Raw genomic sequence first — 20,560 nt, 5'->3', positions numbered from 1 at the left:
AACCACTGACCTGTGGCTAGTTAATGGCGAACTTGCTACGATTTGCACACCATAGTTAAATGGCGAAAGTTAAGTTGTCTTTAGCGAACGTCAGATTGCATAAGCTGCCATATGAGCGTCCTCAACGGCTTACTGTCACCAAGGTCCTTGTGCAAGAGCGGGTTATTGTCACCAAGGTCCCTGTCCAGGAGCGGTTTATTGTCACCAAGGTCCCTGTCCAAGAGCGGGTTATTGTTACAAAGGGCCCTGTCCAAGAGCGGGTTATTGTCACCAAGGTCCCTGTTCAGGAGCAGTTTATTGTCACCAAGGTCCCTGTCCAAGAGGGGGTTATTGTTACCAAGGGCCCTGTCCAAGAACGGGTTATTGTCACCTAGAGCTCTGTCCAGGAGCGGTTTATTGTCACCAAGGTCCCTGTCCAAGAGCGGGTTATTTTTACCAAGGGCCCTGTCCAAGAGCGGGTTATTGTCACCAAGGTCCCTGTCCAAGAGCGGTTTATTGTCACCAAGGTCCCTGTCCAAGAGCGGGTTATTGTTACCAAGGTACCTGTCCAAGAGCGGGTTATTGTCACCAAGGTCCCTGTCCAGGAGCGGTTTATTGTCACCAAGGTCCCTGTCCAAGAGCGGGTTATTGTTACCAAGGGCCCTGTCCAAGAGCGGGTTATTGTCACCTAGGGCCCTGTCCAAGAGCGGTTTATTGTCACCAAGGTCCCTGTCCAAGAGCCGGTTATTGTTACCAAGGTACCTGTCCAAGAGCGGGTTATTGTCACCAAGGTCCCTTTCCAGGAGCGGTTTATTGTCACCAAGGTCCCTGTCCAAGAGCGGGTTATTGTCACCAAGGTCCTTGTGCAAGAGCGGTTTATTGTCACCAAGGTCCCTGTCCAAGAACGGGTTATTGTCACCAAGGTCCTTGTGCAAGAGCGGGTTATTGTCACCTAGGTCCCTGTCCAAGAGCGGTTTATTGTCACCAAGGTCCCTGTCCAAGAGCGGGTTATTGTTACCAAGGGCCCTGTCCAAGAGCGGGTTATTGTCACCAAGGTCCCTGTCCAAGAGCGGTTTATTGTCACCAAGGTCCCTGTCCAAGAGCGGGTTATTGTTACCAAGGGCCCTGTCCAAGAGCGGGTTATTGTCACCTAGGGCCCTGTCCAAGAGCGGGTTATTGTCACCAAGGTCCCTGTCCAAGAGCCGGTTATTGTTACCAAGGTACCTGTCCAAGAGCGGGTTATTGTCACCAAGGTCCCTTTCCAGGAGCGGTTTATTGCCACCAAGGTTCCTGTCCAAGAGCGGGTTATTGTCACCAAGGTCCTTGTGCAAGAGCGGTTTATTGTCACCAAGGTCCCTGTCCAAGAGCGGTTTATTGTCACCAAGGTCCCTGTCCAAGAACGGGTTATTGTCACCAAGGTCCTTGTGCAAGAGCGGGTTATTGTCACCTAGGTCCCTGTCCAAGAGCGGTTTATTGTCACCAAGGTCCCTGTCCAAGAGCGGGTTATTGTCACCAAGGTCCCTGTTCAAGAGCGGGTTATTGTCATCAAGGTCCCTGTTCAAGAGCGGGTTATTGTCATCAAGGTCCCTGTTCAAGAGCGGGTTATTGTCATCAAGGTCCTTGTCCATGTTAGAGGGGGTTTAAACCCCCACCTCGTAGCACAACAGGCCCAAGTGACTGGAAGTCAAGCACTTTCATCCTATGCGATGTATGCTGAGTGAAGATTCATAGCAGGCCTGACCTCTGGTTTGGTCTGAGTATATAGTGACTATAGTAGAATTTGGAAAAGGTGGGTATAACTGACAAGGTTACTAAGATCTTGGCAAATCTGAAACCTTTTGGGTTCAATATGAAGCGATTATCCGGAGCGAAAAAATGTAAGTTTTAATATTGTACAGCTATATTCGGTGTTCAAAGGTATATACTGTATAGCGTGCTTGAAGTCATGAACCCATTCAGGGAACAAAGAAAATGGTAATGTATTCCTACCCATTAAGAAGTCGTTGGCCTATAATATCGTGCTGTTCAGCGTGTTCCTGTACCTCACACAGAGCAGATCTAACAACTATACCCTAGATCAGTATTTCACACAACGGCGGGCGTGTAAGAGCTCGTTGGACACAATACCCTTCCACTTACCCGTCCCCATAAGTAAACAAGGCCTGTGCCAGCGACAAGGGTCAAACCACCAGTATACATTGCTAGTTCTCAGGTATGTTCGACGTGTTGTTAACGTTGACCCACTTTAATATACGGTAAACTTGTGCATGTTCCTGTGCAACGACGGCGGTTAGCAACTGTCGGTGTTTGGGCGTCTATTATCGACTGCATTGTAAACACCATTGTATCCAACCCGAGCTGTGTGAAAGAACAACATCGATCCAAGTCCGAAATCATCTGAAATGGCTTTAATGTGTGCCGCAAAGACGCGTACAGTTATGTACCGATTGTGTAGGCCTGCTCATATGTCGCCTGGTGAAGACATTTATATATATATATATATATATATATATATATATATATATATATATATATATATATATATATATATATATATATACGCATACCAGTCAACATGTTCAAGCCCAGCTTAGTTGGATATTTGGATGAACTGAGAGCGTTTGAGAGATAAAAGTCGAGCCCTCAGATTTCTGGAACATGACTGTTGAGCTTTCAGATTGCACTAATGTGGTTGGATAGAGCACCAACAAAAATATAGCACTGAGGGCTTTCGGTGAAGGGAAGACACTTTAAGGACGTCTTATTTACAGACGTACTGTTCGTGTACATGACTACATGCATTCTACAGGACAGATTTATAAGCATACATTTGTAGGCCTATTATAACTTTTCCTGTAGATAAAAGCCTTGCAGGAAGTACATGTTCCTTAGATTTCTAGGAGTTTAACGTCACCTTCCGTATTTTGGACTATGTTGTCACTTTATAAACTTTCACTCCAAATGTCGACGTATGTATATAGTGCTGCCTCACAAAAATACCGCGCCGAAGACAATCAGTCAAGTATACTGAAAGCATACGAAGTTGAGCTTGACCAGTCATCAAGTTGTAATGATCAAGGAAGCACCGGAATTTCCATTACAAAGTTTTAAGCGTGATTAGCCTCTTGATGAATTGACTTATTCTTTAATTATTTATTTATTTATTCATTAGTGATGACGTTCCGTTGTAGGTTTTAACACCGTTATAGAGATATTTTACTGGATAACGATGTGAGAATCCACATGAACTGATAATTCCTTTAGAATACATATGAATTGACAACGTTGTTAGGGTACATATTCCATATGAATTAATAAAAGTGTTAGAACCCGTATGAACTGATAACGCTGTTAGAGTGAGTGAGTGCTTGAGTGCTTGGGGTTTAACGTCGTACTCAACAATTTTTCAGTCATATGACGACGAAGGAATCATTAGGGTGCATGTATGTGCAATGTGCCTCCTTGTTGCAGGACGGATTTCCACCGCTCTTTTATTTAGTGCTGCTTCACTGAGACGACTTACCGAAGGCAAGTAAGCCGCCCCGCCCGAGCCATTATACTGATACGGGTCAACCAGTTGTTGCACTATCCCTTTCATGCTGAACGCCAAGCGAGGAAGTTACAACTTCCTCTTTTAAAGTCTTAGGTGTGACTGGATCAAGGATTGATCCTGGATCTACCGGTCCCGAACGCTGTTAGAATCCATATGAATTGATAACGCAGCTCTAACACCGTTTTTAATTCGTATGGATTCTAATAACCTTGTCAATTCATATTGATTCTAACAGCGTTGTCAATTCATATGTATTTTAACAGCCTTATCAGTTCATATGTATTTTAACAGAGTTATCAATTCATATGCTAGTATAAGGAATTTCACAGCGTTATCAATTCATATGTATTCATAGGGCCTGATAATGCTTTTAGAGTCGATATGGATTGATAACGCTGTTAGAATCCATATGAATTAATAACGGTGTTAGAATCCACTCAAAAAAGCAGCTATACATTTGGGTGGAGGAACCCGGTATGTCTGTTTAAACCACCGAACTTTCGTGGTTCGAGCTACATTCTGATCTCAATCTGTCATGAGCACCGTGCACCTGAATAACGGGAAATTGAGAATACGAAAAGCTCCTAGCAGCTGGCGTCAAGCAACCACTAACAATTAGCAAGGAATTAGGTAGAAATTAAACAGAATTTAGTCAGTTTAGACTCTCCGTGGAGTATTCCTCTAACCTTTATATCGACTTACACCTTGTGAACTAACGTCTGAGCTGTTAATGAGTAGGACGCCTAGACATGTTACACTTCACTTCCTGCCCCATATCTCTAGGTAATCTGTTTGGAAGTAGTTTGTGACAGTCTGAATGTATGCATGCAATCTATTGACCTCAGTGCAAACACTTCCTAAATTACTCCATTTCAAAATAATATGAGGTTGGACGGAAATTTAAACTTCCTTCGTTTAACCTAGCAAGAAGGGATCGGCCCATTTGATTTGCCATCACCAGTAAATGAAATTCGAAATGCTAAGTGTACTTCATACACTTATCTGCGCATGGCACGACATGAGTATGTCCTTCGAGCGGCAGATTGCAAGGGGAAATAACCGCAAAACACGGCCCTCTAGAAGAATTTGATTAGAGTTACCTTCTCGTGGAACAAACATGGTCACGGGAATGGCATACGAAAGAAGACGGTATTGTCCTATCACGTGGTGTTGTTCTAACACACGCTAATATCGATGAGGTCCAGTATGGCAGGCGGTAATGAAAATGGCATTTGGTTAGCGAGTCGATTGTGGCATGTTTAAACAACCACTTGATCCTCTCTGGCGGACGAAGTGGCCCTGAGACCAGGAATGTGATAGAGCTCGTGCTTTACTCGTTGACTCGTTCTACCTGAATATGCTCTACCGTACCTCTAATCAAACTGAATAGTTCCCCAAAAAGTAACGTAAAACACCCCAACCGCGAAGAGAAAGTCCCTCAGAGCTGAACTTTATATCTTAAATGCCGTAAAATATGTCATATCATGTAGCTATTCCATCTGCAGAAGAAATAGGAGATCATAATAAACTGTTGCTTTTCTTCATTGATTGTTGAAATGTGGACAATGTCCAAAATCACGGGGTCCGATATAAATGATGTTTTGAAACTGTATCTTTTTCCTTACCACTCGGACGTCACACACTTTAAATTGTGTATCCAGACTAAATAGAAAGTGGTGACACTCTTTAGGTAATAATTATATTTGATGATAAATAAGTCTCCATGATTTTTCTCATTTCCATAGCCTGGACTAATATTTCAAATATTAAGCTAGGCAGCATAAAAGCCTCGTACCAACCACAGCTGGCATACCTCTATTACACATATATTCTCACTTTATCTTGCTGAACCCTTCGATGTTTGACAACAGTAAATGGAAATCTTTGTCAGAATTATCTCAAGTAACCCGTTTTTGTAAACATGCCTGTCACTGTATATGTTTTCTTGGACTAGGAGTCAGTTTTTGGGTCCATTTTATTTAGCACTTCATTAAATCAATACTAATGCTAATTTTGCAATAGAGTTTTAGCATCATTGCTATAGCTGCCTGTAAGCGTCCATCAGTGGTGTGTGTGGTTCGTTTGAGTGTTTAAGGCATGCACTTGCCTTACAAACGCTACAAATCACGATAGGCTTCAAACAGGCCTTAAGCAGGGAATGTGTGGAATTGCTGCCACTGTCACTGCTCTCCAAAGACTGAAACCTCCAGTTTATTCCATCCCTAAAACTGAACACTATTCGTATTAAAAGTGGAAAATTCTGGAGTCGATGAATGAATGTACAATTAGCACACTGAAACTACAACAAATTCCTGACTCTTCAGTCGTCTGATATTGTGGACAGTTAGGCTTTGCACGTGACTGAATACGTAATCACTATATTTCTTATATTAAAAAACTTGCACTGGCTGACTATTGTACACGACAGCCTGTGGTACAGTATCTTATAGGAAACATAATGTTTAGCCAACATAAAATGTCGACTAATTCACATAAAGACAAGGTTTATTTTTTTAAATGATTTGTGTTTTACGCCATACTCAAGAATAATTGACTTATACGACGGCGGCCAGCATTATCGTGGGAGGAAACCGAGCATAGAAACCTTGCGGAAACCCACGACCATCCGCAGGTTGCTGGTAGACCTTCCCACGTACGGCCGGAGGAGAAGACAGCATGAACTGGATTTGACCTCACAGCGACCACACTGGTGAGACACTCCTGGGTCGTTGCGCCGCGCTGTCGGCCTAGCCCCGCTTGGCCATAGAGGCCCCCATAAAGATGGGACCCGGGTCGGGTCTTACCAAAGATTTTAAATATGGTACTTGTTACTGCCTCGATTGGCGCTCAGCGCTTAGACGTTAGAGCAAGGAAACAGGACTGTTTGACCTGGTGTTAGTATTATATGACTGGGTGGGGTGTCATGCATGGTGTCTTTGGCATGATTTTCCAGTGGCAGCATGGACTCTCCTTGCCACAAGGACATAGCATATGTACACACCCCTAATGACTCCACGTCATATTACTTCAAGCATTTATTCATTCCTAAAAATAGGCGCAATTTTTCCATTCTAGTAAACCAAAAAATTTTCTATGGATTCTGTATATGTCTTTGGGGTTTTACTTCTTACTTAACAATTGTCATATTTTGGCAGGGCGAGTCCATTAGGCCACCGAAGCAGTCCTTATAGATTCTGTGGAGTGGAAGTAAATCCCATCAGTCTAGCCCAAAACAAAACACACAATTTTGAGTTATAAAACTCCCTGATACCGGCATGAAAAGAAGGACAGATCCGCCAATATGTACAAAAGATAACAAGCCACAAGAGCTTCACAAGTTCTAAGTCGCAGTTCGTTGGCAGTAAATGTCAAGACACTTGGAAGAGCAGTTGACCGTTGTTTCCGAAGATTTATTGATTTTCAAGCTGTTAGCTATTAGACAATAAGACGAAAATTCTTGCTGATATATAACAAATGCAAATGTTATAGAAATTCTACTTCAGAAAGTATTTACTGTCATATATAACAGTGTCTTTTGTTAGCTTGCTTTAGTCTTCTTTTATTGGTCAACACAACGAAACAATACCAGTGAATGTCAGAATGTACAATGTATGGTTGTATATTAATTTGGGAGTTCGGCATGGTACTTCAGTGGCAGCAGCACTTTGGCGGCATGGACTTGCCTTGTTACAAGAAGACACAATATATGTACACACGCCTAATGACTCCTCATCACCATATGATTGAAACATTGTTAAGTACGACCTTAAACACCAAGCATATATACATACATACGTACATACATATATACATACTAAAGAAGACAAAAGAAGACTTTTTCCTGACATTTGTTTCTACTCGTTATGGGGAAATTGTCCAATCATTCAATATTTAAAGGAGAAGAAAACATAAAAATGATGCCAAAATCAAATGAAAGAGCGTCAAAACCTATTTGCAAATATGATCTTTAATATTTTTCTGGATTTTTTTTCGAGAGAAAAGGTTATTTGAAAATATTTTTGTATGGTGGGTATTCGGGACCTACTTTTGGTATTCATCGTTGTTGCATAATAATGTTCTAAATAAGGATGTGATGCTTGTCTAATAAAAATTTATTTAAATGTAAATTTGTTGTTTATATCGAAACATATGCATTTAATCTAAATTGTGATAATATTTATGAACATATTAAAAATATAAATATGATCCAAATTTAGGGTTAATACATTTGTTAGCTGAAAAGAACAAATTATAGTGCAAAATATTGATTAAACCCGTGTTACATCCCCATTTATGACAATATTAAGCAAAGACTATAAATACCAAAAGGTGGTCCCAAATGCCCACCATACAAAAATTATTTTCAAGTGTCTTTTTCTCCATAAGGAAAAATCGGAAAAAATATTGAAGATGACATTAAGGAATAACTTTTCGCACTCTTTCAACTGAACTTTTTTTTATGTCATTTTTGTCATTTTTATGTTTTCTCCACCTTTAATGCGTATATATATATATATATATATATATATATATATATATATATATATATATATATATATATATATATATATATATATATATATATATATTGTGATCAATCAGTTTATTCAGCTCTGTTATTAAGCTAACTTCAATGGCAATGTTGTTTTTCTATTGATTAGACCCGCGGACTAACTGTAACCCTAGGCCGTGTCTAACTAACAATCAAGTCTCATCGATTCCGCCCAGATGTCAGCCACACATACCATGGGGACTTCGACAAGTCGGGACCGTACAACTTGTCAGACGACAAGATCGATCCAATAAAAACTAAAACGACAATCATCCTCGACTAACCCTATGCATAAATAACCAGCACGAGGAATCAATAAGGCAAACAATGGACCTGCAAGGAAAATTGTCAAAGCGACCATTCGGAACAATTCCATCACGTAAAAATCCAATAGCACAGGTACCGAAGAACAAGTGGCGGTACAAAGAGCTGTCCCAGGAGGCAGATACAAGAGGCGTGCTCAGCCAATCATCTGGCAGCATTCATAATGATGTCATCGGGTTCTGCCGCAGACATCCATGGGACTGTCTCTAGAGGTCCCAGAAGGAAAGAACATGGATGTTAAGAAAGCACGGGGGCTTTAAACAATGGAGAAACTTTTCTTACTTTGGGCGCTAGGGGTAAGTGGTGCGCGAATTAACACCTTGATGATCTGCAAAGCATTTTTATATGTGGGAATACGAAGTGAAGTGAAAGTAAGAAATTATAAAACGCAGTTCGGTCACAATTTTCTATTTTTCTAAACGTTTCTTTCTATTTTTTTTTCAGGTGTTCTTACAAACAGTCCAAGGTGGTAAGTAATGGAATATGGTCATCTTGGAAATAATGATTCAAGAATTCAATTATCATAAATCAATTCTAATTTATTGTATCTTCGTTATATACATGATATTAATGCCTTATGCTTTCACTAGAAGCATTTCCATTGTATCGGACGAGTCTGTTCAATGACCCAAAACGGCTTATTCATTTTGAGGTCGCATAAGACAAAGCAGGATATGGCATTCTAGTTATTTTTGTTTACACACCGTCAATGTATTTTATTGTATCATAGTAGGAACTTGTTTCGTGCATAATAAGGTGTTTAGGTTTTTTTAAGGCTACCGCATGTCGTCAAGTGTGGAAGGCCACAACAAAGATTTCCATCTCGAGGTTTTGTTGTTTTACATGACGACTTGAATTCGAGCATGTTGTAAAATTGAAGAATGTTTTACTTTATATATTATGATATTGACATTATAAATATATCTGATTGGGGTTGACCCTTGGCTAGGGGCCATCCATTCGTCGTAGTGAATTAGATCGCCACATTAGGATATACGAATAGCTACAGAGGTCAACTGAGATACATATTTTATTATCGACAACGTAACTATATGCTAGCATTTTGCGCGATCTCAATACCGATTTCATTTATTCACCAAGAACATACCTTGTGCCTTTCCAACATTGTTAACAACTGTCGAGTATTTCTCTTTGCATGGTCAGGTCTTAATTTCGTGGTTGTTACATTAGTTCTATTGTGGTTTTTGTTAGATGTCGTCTTGGACTTAACCTCGCGATTATCAGCCTATCAAGTTCTTGGTTGACGGCTGCTATATGTATGTCTGGTTCGACGCATAGATCCGTACTCGAGAATAGTTTATCCATATGAAGAAAACCATCACCCTTTGCCAGGAACCTGACAAACAACTTGACATAAGACCGCAGCCAGATGAACAGTAGCTGGATTCGATTAATACGAAAGCGCCGTCGAGAAACGGTGTTGTGAGGTTTTAAGTTTGGTCGTTCACCCGAAACGTTGTTTTCAGGCCAGTCTTCAGTTTTCATTTAAAATATTGCCCAAAGAAAAATATGGTGATTTCAGATATCTAATAACTGTTTTTTTATAATTTCCTTTCCAAGACAGTCACATGTATTTTTAGAAATCATTGCTCAAATGAAGGGTATTCACGATTCGTTCTAAATAGACAGTTTTGTGAGAAGTATTGGCTGTTGTGAATCAAGGCAACTGGACTGATGTTTTTGAGAATTATTTTCCCAGCGTGACGTTTTGATGACGTTTGTCAGTTCGTGAAAAAGTATGATTCTTAATAAACAATGTCTAATCAGAGATCCTCTGTGCAAATGGTGAGGTCTTTGAGAGTATTTTGTTTGATGTAAAGAGCTGCAAATTTAAAGGTTTATAACAGCCATTGTCCAAAAACAGGAATTTCTAGGCATCTTCTTCTAACGAGAGGGGTCTTCGAGTATCGCTGTCTAGTGTGGATTGAGACTTATGATCCAAAGAGACAGGTTTCTGAGCATCGTTTTCTGAAAAGGGAAGTTTCAGTGAATCACTGTCTAATGAGTGTGATTTCTGGGAATCATTGTTTAGAGCAAGGGGCTTCTGTGGTCTTTACCTAACTTCTTGGTTTCTGAGAAGCTTTGTCCAAAGAGTGTAGTTTCTAAAAATTCTTGTTCAAAGTAAGAATTGTTGTCCGAAGAGTTTCTAAGAGCCTTTGTTGAAACAAGTTGTGAAATCTTACCTCCATCGGGAAGATCTCTGAGAATTAATGGCAAAAAAGAAAGGTATACGATAATAATATTTTCAACAATAGTTGGCCAAAGATTGAAGTTGGTTAGAATGGTTGTTTAAAGCGTGTGGTTTCTGAGAACAGTTGTCCATGTTGAGGTTTCTTATAACTTTTCAAACACAGAGGTTTCTAAACATCCTTTTTGAAAGAGAGCGATGTCCAAGTATCGTTGTCTAAAGATTGTGGTTTCTAAGTATTGTTGTCCGAAGAGTGAGGTTTCTAAGAACGAGAGAGAAGTTTGATACTCGTCGTCCAAAGAGACAGGTTTCTAAGAACTGTTGTCAAAAGATTTAGGATGGCGGGGTCTCCATGGCGCAGGGTATTTGCGTGCCAGCGTGGCGCAATGACCCAGGATCCTTTCTTCAGTGTGGTCGCTGTGAGTTGAAGTCTAGCTCATGCTTGCTTCCTCTACAAACAGTACATGTTTTTAAGAATCGTCCTACAAACATTGCGGGTTCTGAGAATCGTTGGCCAAAGCAATTTGAGAACCAAAGATGTCTAACGTCTTCTGATAATCGTTGCTTTAACGGGAGAGATTTCTTAGCAAAGCCTTATGGTAATCGTTTTTCAGGTAGCGGTTTCTGAACTTTGTTTCCAGAGGTTTCTGCCAATAGTTTGTCTAAAGAAGAAGGTTTCTGACAATCATTGTCCAATGAATGGCTAAATATTCGGTAATGTTTGTGACAATCTTTATTCAAAGGGAGAATTTTCTTGGACAATCGCTGTCCAAAGAGAGAGGTCTCTGACAAAGAGAGAGGTTTCTGACCTTCGTTGTCCATAGAAAAGAATTTCCAAGCACTAAGAAAGTTGTCCAAGGAGAGAGACCTTCAAGCATCGTTGTCCAAGGATAGAGGTTTCTTATCATCGTTGTCCAAAGAGAGAAGTTTCAGCGCTTCCTTGTCTGAAGAAAGGTTTCTTCAAGTATCGTTGTCGAAAAAATGTAGTTTCTAAGAATGATTGTCTAACGAGAGAGGTGTCAGAAAGATCGTTGTTTAAAGAGAGAGACTTCTGACAATCGTTGTCCAAAGAGAGGAGTTTCTGACAATCATTGTCCATAGAGAAGAGTTTCTAAGCATCGTAGTCCAAAGAGAAACAGTGTATAAACATCATTGCTGAGATTAATGGAAACGAGTGACCTTTGTTGACAACATTCCCTTGCAAGTTATATATGGTTTGTGAAAATGCTTATCCAACGAGATTTCTGAAATACCTTCCCTTAATTGTCAGATTACTGAAAGTAACTGTTCAAAAGAGAGAAGCTAGAAATGCTGTATGCAATTCTATGAGAAATTACTGAGAATGGTTCTCTGAAAACCGAAGTTTCTGAGATCATTTGGCCAAACAGAGAGATTTGTAAGAATCGCTGTTTTTCTATTTATTTATTTGATTGGCGTTTTACGCCGTGCTCAAGAATATTTCACTTATACAACGGCGGCCAGCATTATGGTGGGTGGAAACCGCCCAGCGCCCGGGGGAAACCCACGACCATCCTGAGGTTGCTGACAAACCTTCCCAAGTACGGCCGGAGAGGAAGCCAGCATGAGCTGGACTTGAACTTACAGCGACCACATTGGTGAGAGGATCCTGGGTCATTACGCTGCGCTAGCGCTCACCAATTGAGTCACGGAGGCCCCTCAATGGTCATAAAACAACAAATCATATATACACTTGCTCAAATTAACAGTTGGTAAAATACGAACACGTGAATGCCTGAAAATAAGCTTTAACTCTGTGTCACAATCTATACTTATCTTTTTGATGCATGCCCCAAAGACGGTTGTTCATGAGCTTTAGCTTTCAGAAGAACGTATTTTATTTAGTGTTATAAATACATGTATGTTATTATATTATTTAATGAGAAATATGTTTTCAAAAGACAGAAATGAAAATTCATTTTTCAAAAGATTGTTTCCTATCTAATCAGCTTTAGGATTCGATTTTCAAAGCAGTTTACAAAAAACTAATGTTTATAGTAATTAGGGATTAAGGACATGAGGATCAGTATTCCGACGAAGAAAGTTTAAAGAACATGTTTCAAAAGACTGGGGTTTATGGGAATCAGTTTTCAAAAGGCAGAAATTTATGGGGACAGATTTCATGAGCTTACGTTTACGGTATTCGGACGATTGGTGTTAATGAGAGTCGGTTTTCAGCAGAAGAGCATTTGTGGGATACCGTTTTTAATAAATTAGCCTTTCGAAGTCATTTTGTCGGATCTAGGATCAAGATGGACAGTTTGTCCTGATCCCAGGTAGGTTTCATTTCTTACAGGACTGTCCTTTATGGTAACCAGTTTTCAAGAGAATGATAAGGGAATTTGCACAGTTCTATTTATTTATTTATTTGATTGTTGTTTTACGTCGTACTCGGTTCTAACGTGCATGGGAATTTTTCTGGAAATCAGTTTTCAGGCGTCGACCGTTTACAATAATATGTTTCAAAAACATGACAATCAGTTTTCCAAGAAAGACGTTAATTTGTGGAAGTCAGATTTCCAAGGACGAGTCTCTACTATTGGAATCATCTTCTATCATCGGGTGTTTATGGGATATAAAGGATACCAGAGACTACGGGATGGATAGTAAAATCAGAGCCTCGACGACAGTGTAGTCGACAAAGAGCCACTCGAAGCGTCTTGTCAATGTACGTCAGGTTTTTATTTCAGCTTTCAGGTAGACGGCGTGTGTTTGATTCAGTCTTCCAATAAAATGTACTTTTATATGGAAAACATTTCAGAAGGGTAGAGTGTATGGAGGGCCAGCTGTTTTTAAATGTTTGGCGTTTATGGATTTCACTTTTCGTAAGATGGGCGTTTATGGAAAACAGAATGTCAAAAATCATTTTTTTTGCGTGTGTTTATCACCTGTATTTAAAAAAAGTAGGGGCTTTTACACACAGACATTAATTTGGAAAAGTATTATATTTATGGGAATAAATTTCACGAGAGACATTTTCATGGGAATCCGTTTTCAGTTTTTCAAGCGCGCGTATATGAGCATTGATTTTCAATACACGGGGGTTTCGGGAGGAAATCAGTTCACCAACAATATTCAAAAAAGTCGAACGCTTACCTAAAGAGAAAAGTTTTTTTCACAGGTTGTGTTAAGGGCGTGCAAAAGATTCTGAAAATCAATTTATTCTTGTGTGTAATAGAGTATATCATGACAGAAATTTTCAAACAAATACAGAGACTAAATATATCACCATTAATACTAAATTGCTCAAGAAACTTCGTCAAGAATCAATAAAAGGAATTTCTTGACAAAGTTGGAGTTCTTTTATCATACGTTTTAATTTTTCAAACGTATGCATAACATGCATTTCACGGCTGCTGCAGTATATATAATACGTGACATAGGAGTTGTATTTTTATGGTTGGTCTGCAGCAGGAAGAGATCCGTGTTTTAGCGTACATCCCTGCTGTTCCTGGTGCCTTGTATGGATTTTATCGGGAGTCAGTAGTCAAACGATTAATCTCCGTGTTGACCAGGATTGCTGGGCAACGACACAGCGGCGGATATCGAGTATTGTCACGATCGGTCGATCTGACATTTTAACATACTACTGTACTCGGCACTACCTTACAACGTTTCTGTTTGCGGCATTGATTTTTTACTAGGCACAAGCCGTAACTTAGCAAGCTACCATGTCAACCATAACGACAACGTAAACACCCTATAGTTTTACTCGGCTGCTTTTCACTTCTTTTGTTCGGTTAGCCGGCCTGTAAACAGAAGTATATATAAGTGTGGCATGAAACAACAAAAGAAAAATCAATAAGAGAACGACACAAAACATTTCTGACAGCCGAGGACAAACAATGTAACTTTATACGCTTTTACTGGAATATTGATGATAAAACTCATATTAAGTCTCCACGTGATAACACCGAGCATGGTACTTTAGGGGAAAGCGATAAATGCCTCATAGGTGAAGGTTATGAACCATAGATCGCACCAAAAACAGATTCCAACAGTTCAGCAGGCCTGGCAGATACAACAAATGCGTTAATAGACAGACCTTCAAAATTTAGGATAAATGAACGAAAAAAATCTGTTATTAGCCCGACGATGTTCATGCGATGTACATCGATGACGTTAGCAGCTTTTTTAGCTGTAAAAATAATGGCCAGGCATAAGTTTTAATATGAGTTAGATGATGCAAATGGAAATGAAGATGAGCAAATGTCAATCACACACCACGCATGCGGTTCGTGTAAAGAAAGAAGAATTTCTACCTGGCACATGCAGAGGGCCTTGCCCAGTCCGTAGGTTAAAGCGCTGCCTCGTTGCAACTGTCACCCACTTGACCACTGAGGTCGTCTGTTCGAATCCAACTATGGCTGGGGCTTTAAGTCAGGAAGTTTGGCAGGCTCATAGCCAAGTGCGGTGGTTTACCCAGGATACTTCGGTGTTCTCGACCCACAAACCCCACGGCCGCCGTGTAAGAGAAAAATTATTAAACAAAACAATTCTAAATGGCAATCTTCTTTAAGCATAACTCTTTAATAGCTCAGTTATTCAGATAAATCCTCGTTAGTTTGTGAGGGTGTGTTGTCCGTGCGTTATGGAATTCCCTAAATTGTTTCTACAAGAAGTTTTGACTGATATGTATAAGCATATATGCATATGTATAAGTATGTGTGCTCAAAGCCAAACTGTTTAACATGTGTGCGTTTTGTTTTGTATTTTAACACAGCTAATAGAACAGACGCCGGTGAGAAATTATTTGAAAAAGATTATACTTTCTGCACGTGTGTAGAATAGCTATGGTTAGAAGCATGCACTTAAATGCCAACCAGCATATGGTACAATAGGCTACTCATCTGCACTCAGTTGCGTTAAGTTAATATAATATTTGGTTTCTTAGCTGTTGTGCTTTTAACATTAGTCCATTTAATATCTGTCTTAGTTTGATGAAATGAGATTAATATTTGTTGTATGTATTTGCTAATCTGTGGAGCTTGCACGTGTTATTTGTAGCAGGACGGTGGTAATCTTTGTGTAATGTAACGTTTAGTGTTGTAAAATAATGCTGAGTATTGTAATATAATGTGGCTGTTGTAATATTAGGATGTGAAAGCTCTTAATGAAAATAACAAACATGCTCAGTAGAATTTTGTGGGGCTAATGGAAAGTGATTTGTGTTGGCGCATTCCACCCCAATGTAGGTTTTTTTTTGTGATTTAGAATTTACACATCAGATTTAAAGGGAGATAATTTGTGAGGCGGAATTGTTGTCTCCCCTTATTTGGCGGGAATCTCGATTAACATAAAATTTGAGAGGGCACCGTAAAAGTTACTCAGCTATGATTAGGTATTGGTTTGTGCTTACACAGACTTATATTATTTCTTGTCACGTAGGCTGTTCAGTTATTATTGTTTTTCGTCGCTTTTCTTTTTTCCTAGTTGAGTCTACTGCCTCTGGTTTCAATTTTTATGTCTATTTTCAACAATTTCTGATATTACCTGGCAGTCATATGAGGTGACCTGGATTAGTATTAGTATGGATAAGTGTTATACAGTATGAGTGGCAGTCTTTGAGAAAGAGATTTGACATTCCCATTTATTCCTGATGGTGTCTAGCTAAATCAGTTTGCCAAAAGATGTTAAGATTAAAGTTATATACATATTCTCAACTTAAACCTTTTTGTAAAATCTAGTTCTACTTTTTACCTACAAAAATTTGGGCTCTTGTATTTTGTTTCCTGCAGAAAGAGTTGGCTGTTACAAAGAGAACAAGAGAAACAGAAACTTCCGTGTGTCCCCTGGTGGTTACAGCCCTAGCAGTGTCACCCCTAATGGTTGTGCTCTGGCATGCTCTAACTTCGGCTATGAATACTTGGCCATAGCCCAGGGGAAGTATTGCTTCTGTGCCCATGTGCTGGAGCTGACAATAAATAATGATACACTCTGTGATCGCACCTGTGTGGGTGGCTACGAGTGTGGGGGCAAAGACTATGTAAGCGTGTACCGAGTCGGCGGCTTCATCTCAGACCTGAGTCTGGTCGTATCGAAGCAGATAGTACATGTTAGCGAGCGTGTCGATTTCACCATTACCATCACCTCTGAACTGCAGGTCAATTACAAGCTTAATTACGGAGATGGCGCTGGATTCACCCCTGAAAATCATACAGACATGTACTTTAAGTCATTTCAGAATCCGGGAGAATATGATGTGGTTTTGGTGGCATCAGATGCTGGTGGTCCTGGACAGGTAGGATCTTTACTGTAGACTTCTAACCATAGGTCTCCTCTGGGTTTAACATTAAAGTCTCCCAGCCTTGCTTTTGTGATAGTGATTACCAGTGTCATAATAGTTTAAATTCAAAGAGGAATGTAAAGAAGACTGGGTATATGTGAAAGTAAAACTTTTTTGGTTTCTTTCTTTCACTTAGTTTTTACTTAAGACTTTTAACCATATTTCTCCTCCAGCTGTAGCATTACAGTCTCCAGCCTTGCTTTCATGACAGTGATTACCAATATTAAAAAAGTTTAAATTGAAAGAGGAATGTAAACAAAACTGGTTAAAAGTGAAAGTAAAAATTTTTTTCTTTCTTTCTCTTTTGATTTTGTGTTGTTGTACATGTATAATAACGCTGTATACTTAACAGTTTTTACATTGATTTGGTGTATTGCCATGTATTGATAAAATTGACTGAGAATGTATAATGTGTAAAAGTACATGTAAATACTGTGTACAGAGCTATAGATCTACAGTATTTTGTTCTATATAACTGGTACTACACATTATCTGATCATTCTGAAGATCAGGAATCAATATGCTGATTTATGCGGCTATATCAATGTTGGTAACAGGAATTGCAAGCCTCGACTGCTGTTCTGGTTCATGAAGCAGTGGGAGCCGTGGAGATCCAATGCCCAGAAGCTGACGTCTCCTTCCACGAGTTTGAGTGCAATGCAACAGTCCAAGCTGGCAATTCCATGAAGGCTACAGTGGACTTTGGAGATGGCTTTGTGGAGACATTCAGTATTGCAGGTATATGTTTTGACTGTAACACACCATTGCCAGTTTTGATTGAAAGAAACTTGATTAAATGATTGATGAGCAAAGAGCCACTGAGGGCTGGCGGACTTTGTATAAAATTGTTTTGTCATCCTTTCACTATTAAAAATAGACTGATCAATATTTCTCCTGTGAATTTGAATAGTGGCGAACACAAAAAACTAGAATGATGAAAAATCATTAATTCATTGTTGAGATTAAACATTATACAGTGATGCATATTTTGATATCACATTTCCTTGTACTTTGGATAGACGTTGGCAAGTTTTATGCTGGTCCTGCAGTGCCTGACAAAACAGCTCCCTCAGCAGGAATTTCAGGCACTCTGATCATGCCAGCTTCAGAGTTTCACGAAGATGGTGTCTTAACTGCTTTTGAGTTTTATGCTACTGGAAGTCCTGGAACTGCTAACTTCTTGGTAAGCTTGGTTCTTTTCTGTTTTACATTAACTTACATGACATAGTAAAAAAAAAAAAACATTATTTGGTTTTAATGGCAAAGTTTTGTCAGATTGTCTGTTATCTCACCTACATGCTTTTTTGTTTTTGTCCTAAATGACATAAATAAATATGCATGTGTGTTTAGTTACGTTTAACATGCAAAGAAGGCAATCTATGTTCACTTGAAACCTCTTTATGATTCAGTAAGAGGAGAATCAAAAAATGCAACCTCAATGGTGAAGGGGTAGTAACTTAAGTGACAGATACTAGTTTGGGAACATTGAGATGGTACTATGAACAATGTCAACAAAGGCCACCTTCCAAGTCCTGTTTTTAATGAGCTGGACTTCTAGTCTTCATAGGATCATTAATAGTGCATTTTGTATAATAACTTGCCTACGTTTTGGCCAGGTACAGTTTACAGTACCACCATCACCCAAAATCAGATTGAGTGCGTGATATCACGTACTCTGGGCATAGCGCGTTCCTACGCCAGGAACCTATCTTCACGCTCTGCTCACTTGCCGTGTTGAAACAGCTACTCACGCATGGTGGTCTGCTGGCCGGCCTGATCACAGTGATGCATTGCTGCCAATATAATGTACATCCACCAGCGGTTGTTCACTGTCTTTACCATTTGTGTTGTGGAGCTGTGTTATGATGATGTAGTGCTGATGATGTCAACAAATTTAGTCAAAGAAAACTTGGGGAAAATATAATATGCTTATATAGTATCATGAAACATGTTGTCTACTGTTCAAAATTATAAAGCCACGGTCAGATTAAACTGTCTAAGCTTTTTGTATTAGCCTTATTAAATGTTCTCTAAAGGTTTATGATGAACTAGAAACTGCTTTCCATTTTTTTTTCATTTCAGCACTATGTTTCTTGTTGACCTCAAACAATTCAAAATTATCTTGTGAAAGCTAAGCTCAAGATACCTGAAAATATGTACCTATTTATCTGTGCTCTCATTGGCAGAGTTTGTACTTGAACTACAAAAATTGCCATTTGTAGACATTGTGTTAGTTATCATAGTAAAGCTGTCTTAAGTCTTTTCAAGAACTACACTCTAGATCACTCGGATAAGGATAGTATTAGGACATACAAATACCTGCATGGTATTGTTAAAATCCCCATTGTCTTATTTCAGGTCCTGAAACCCAAGTGCACTAACTGTTACTTATACCAAGAGAACAGTTGTCAGGCAGGGACTTGTCCTGACCCTGCTGTGGTGGACTGTACCACAGGCAACTTCTGCCCCAGTTCTGGACTCTGCTCTCCAGCCTGTACCCCAGTCACGCGTTATACAGATTCATCTCCTAAAGTTAATGACTACATTGTGGTTGCGTCAATAAACCACAATGCAGTAGTTGTTGGGTACAATTTTTTCACTTTGACACCAGATAAGCAGGTGGAGATCAAGAAAGGATATATACTAGGCTTTGGTGCATCTGTGACATTAGGGGCCATTCCGGCTAAAACTGGCGAGGAAGATTTCACGACAACAAACAGCATAAATGTAGATGACATTGTTTCGAGCTTTTCATCAACGGCCTCAAAAAGACACCTGCTGAGGGCAGTCATCAACAAACCAGTTAACATTAAACTGAAACATTCCTATAACACCAATGATTTGTTCACTGTGCAGCTTAAGGTGGAGAACAACTATATCACCAGTATCCCACAAATAGCGAGTACCAACATCTCCATAGGCAATGGTATTGATGACATCATCCTCAACACCTCGGCTTGCTTTGAAACAAGTCAAGATGTACAAGTGGAGATCATGCCTCATGGTGGTAAGTCACAACAGGATTTCTTCCAGCCTGTCTTGAAGCCCTTGAAAATCCTCGAATTTGAGATAACTTTTCCAGTCCTTGAGAAGCATGAAAAATCAGTGGGTTTTTTTTTTCGAGCCTACAGAACTAATATGTACAGTATCTTGACATTGTTTTGAGGATATTTATTTTTCAACATTTTGGAAATTGATTTGTATTCGTGAAAGATAAATATGCATACATGAATTCTGTGACAAGCCACACAAGATGGTGATGGTAAGTTACAGGTCACATGAGGTCGTGTCTTGTGACGGTAAGTTACAAGTCACATGGAGTCGTGTCTTGTGAAGGTAAGTTACAAGTCACATGAAGTCATGTCTCGTGATAGTAAGTTACAAGTTCCACAAAATTTAATATGATGGTAAGTGACAAGTTCCACAAGATGGGATATGATGGTAAGAGACAAGTTCCATTGAGATGGGATATGATGGTAAGAGACAAGTTCCACGAGATGGCTTATGATGGTAAGAGACAAGTTCCACGAGATGGCATATGATGGTAGGTGACAAGTTCAATGAGATGGGATATGATGGTAAGAGACAAGTTCCACGAGATGGCTTATGATGGTAAGTGACAAGTTCCACGAGATGGGA

At 39.5% G+C, this 20,560-nt stretch overlaps 1 protein-coding gene across 1 annotated transcript in view; it reads left to right on the top strand.

Annotated features, from left to right (window-relative positions):
- Positions 1–8,411: 8,411 nt before the first annotated feature.
- Positions 8,412–20,560, top strand: part of LOC135473102 (uncharacterized) — a 58,406-nt gene continuing 46,257 nt past the window's right edge. Inside the window, exons 1-6 of the mRNA XM_064752960.1 lie at positions 8,412–8,483; positions 8,853–8,877; positions 16,374–16,876; positions 17,479–17,659; positions 17,941–18,104; positions 19,280–19,928. Coding sequence (XP_064609030.1) covers positions 8,412–8,483; positions 8,853–8,877; positions 16,374–16,876; positions 17,479–17,659; positions 17,941–18,104; positions 19,280–19,928 — 1,594 coding nt within the window. The remainder of the gene's footprint in view (positions 8,484–8,852; positions 8,878–16,373; positions 16,877–17,478; positions 17,660–17,940; positions 18,105–19,279; positions 19,929–20,560) is intronic.

This window comes from Liolophura sinensis, chromosome 1 (assembly GCF_032854445.1).
Source record: "Liolophura sinensis isolate JHLJ2023 chromosome 1, CUHK_Ljap_v2, whole genome shotgun sequence".
Lineage (NCBI taxonomy): Eukaryota > Metazoa > Mollusca > Polyplacophora > Chitonida > Chitonidae > Liolophura > Liolophura sinensis.
Note: the sequence above shows the minus strand (reverse complement) of the source record. Positions and strands in the feature narration are given on the sequence as shown.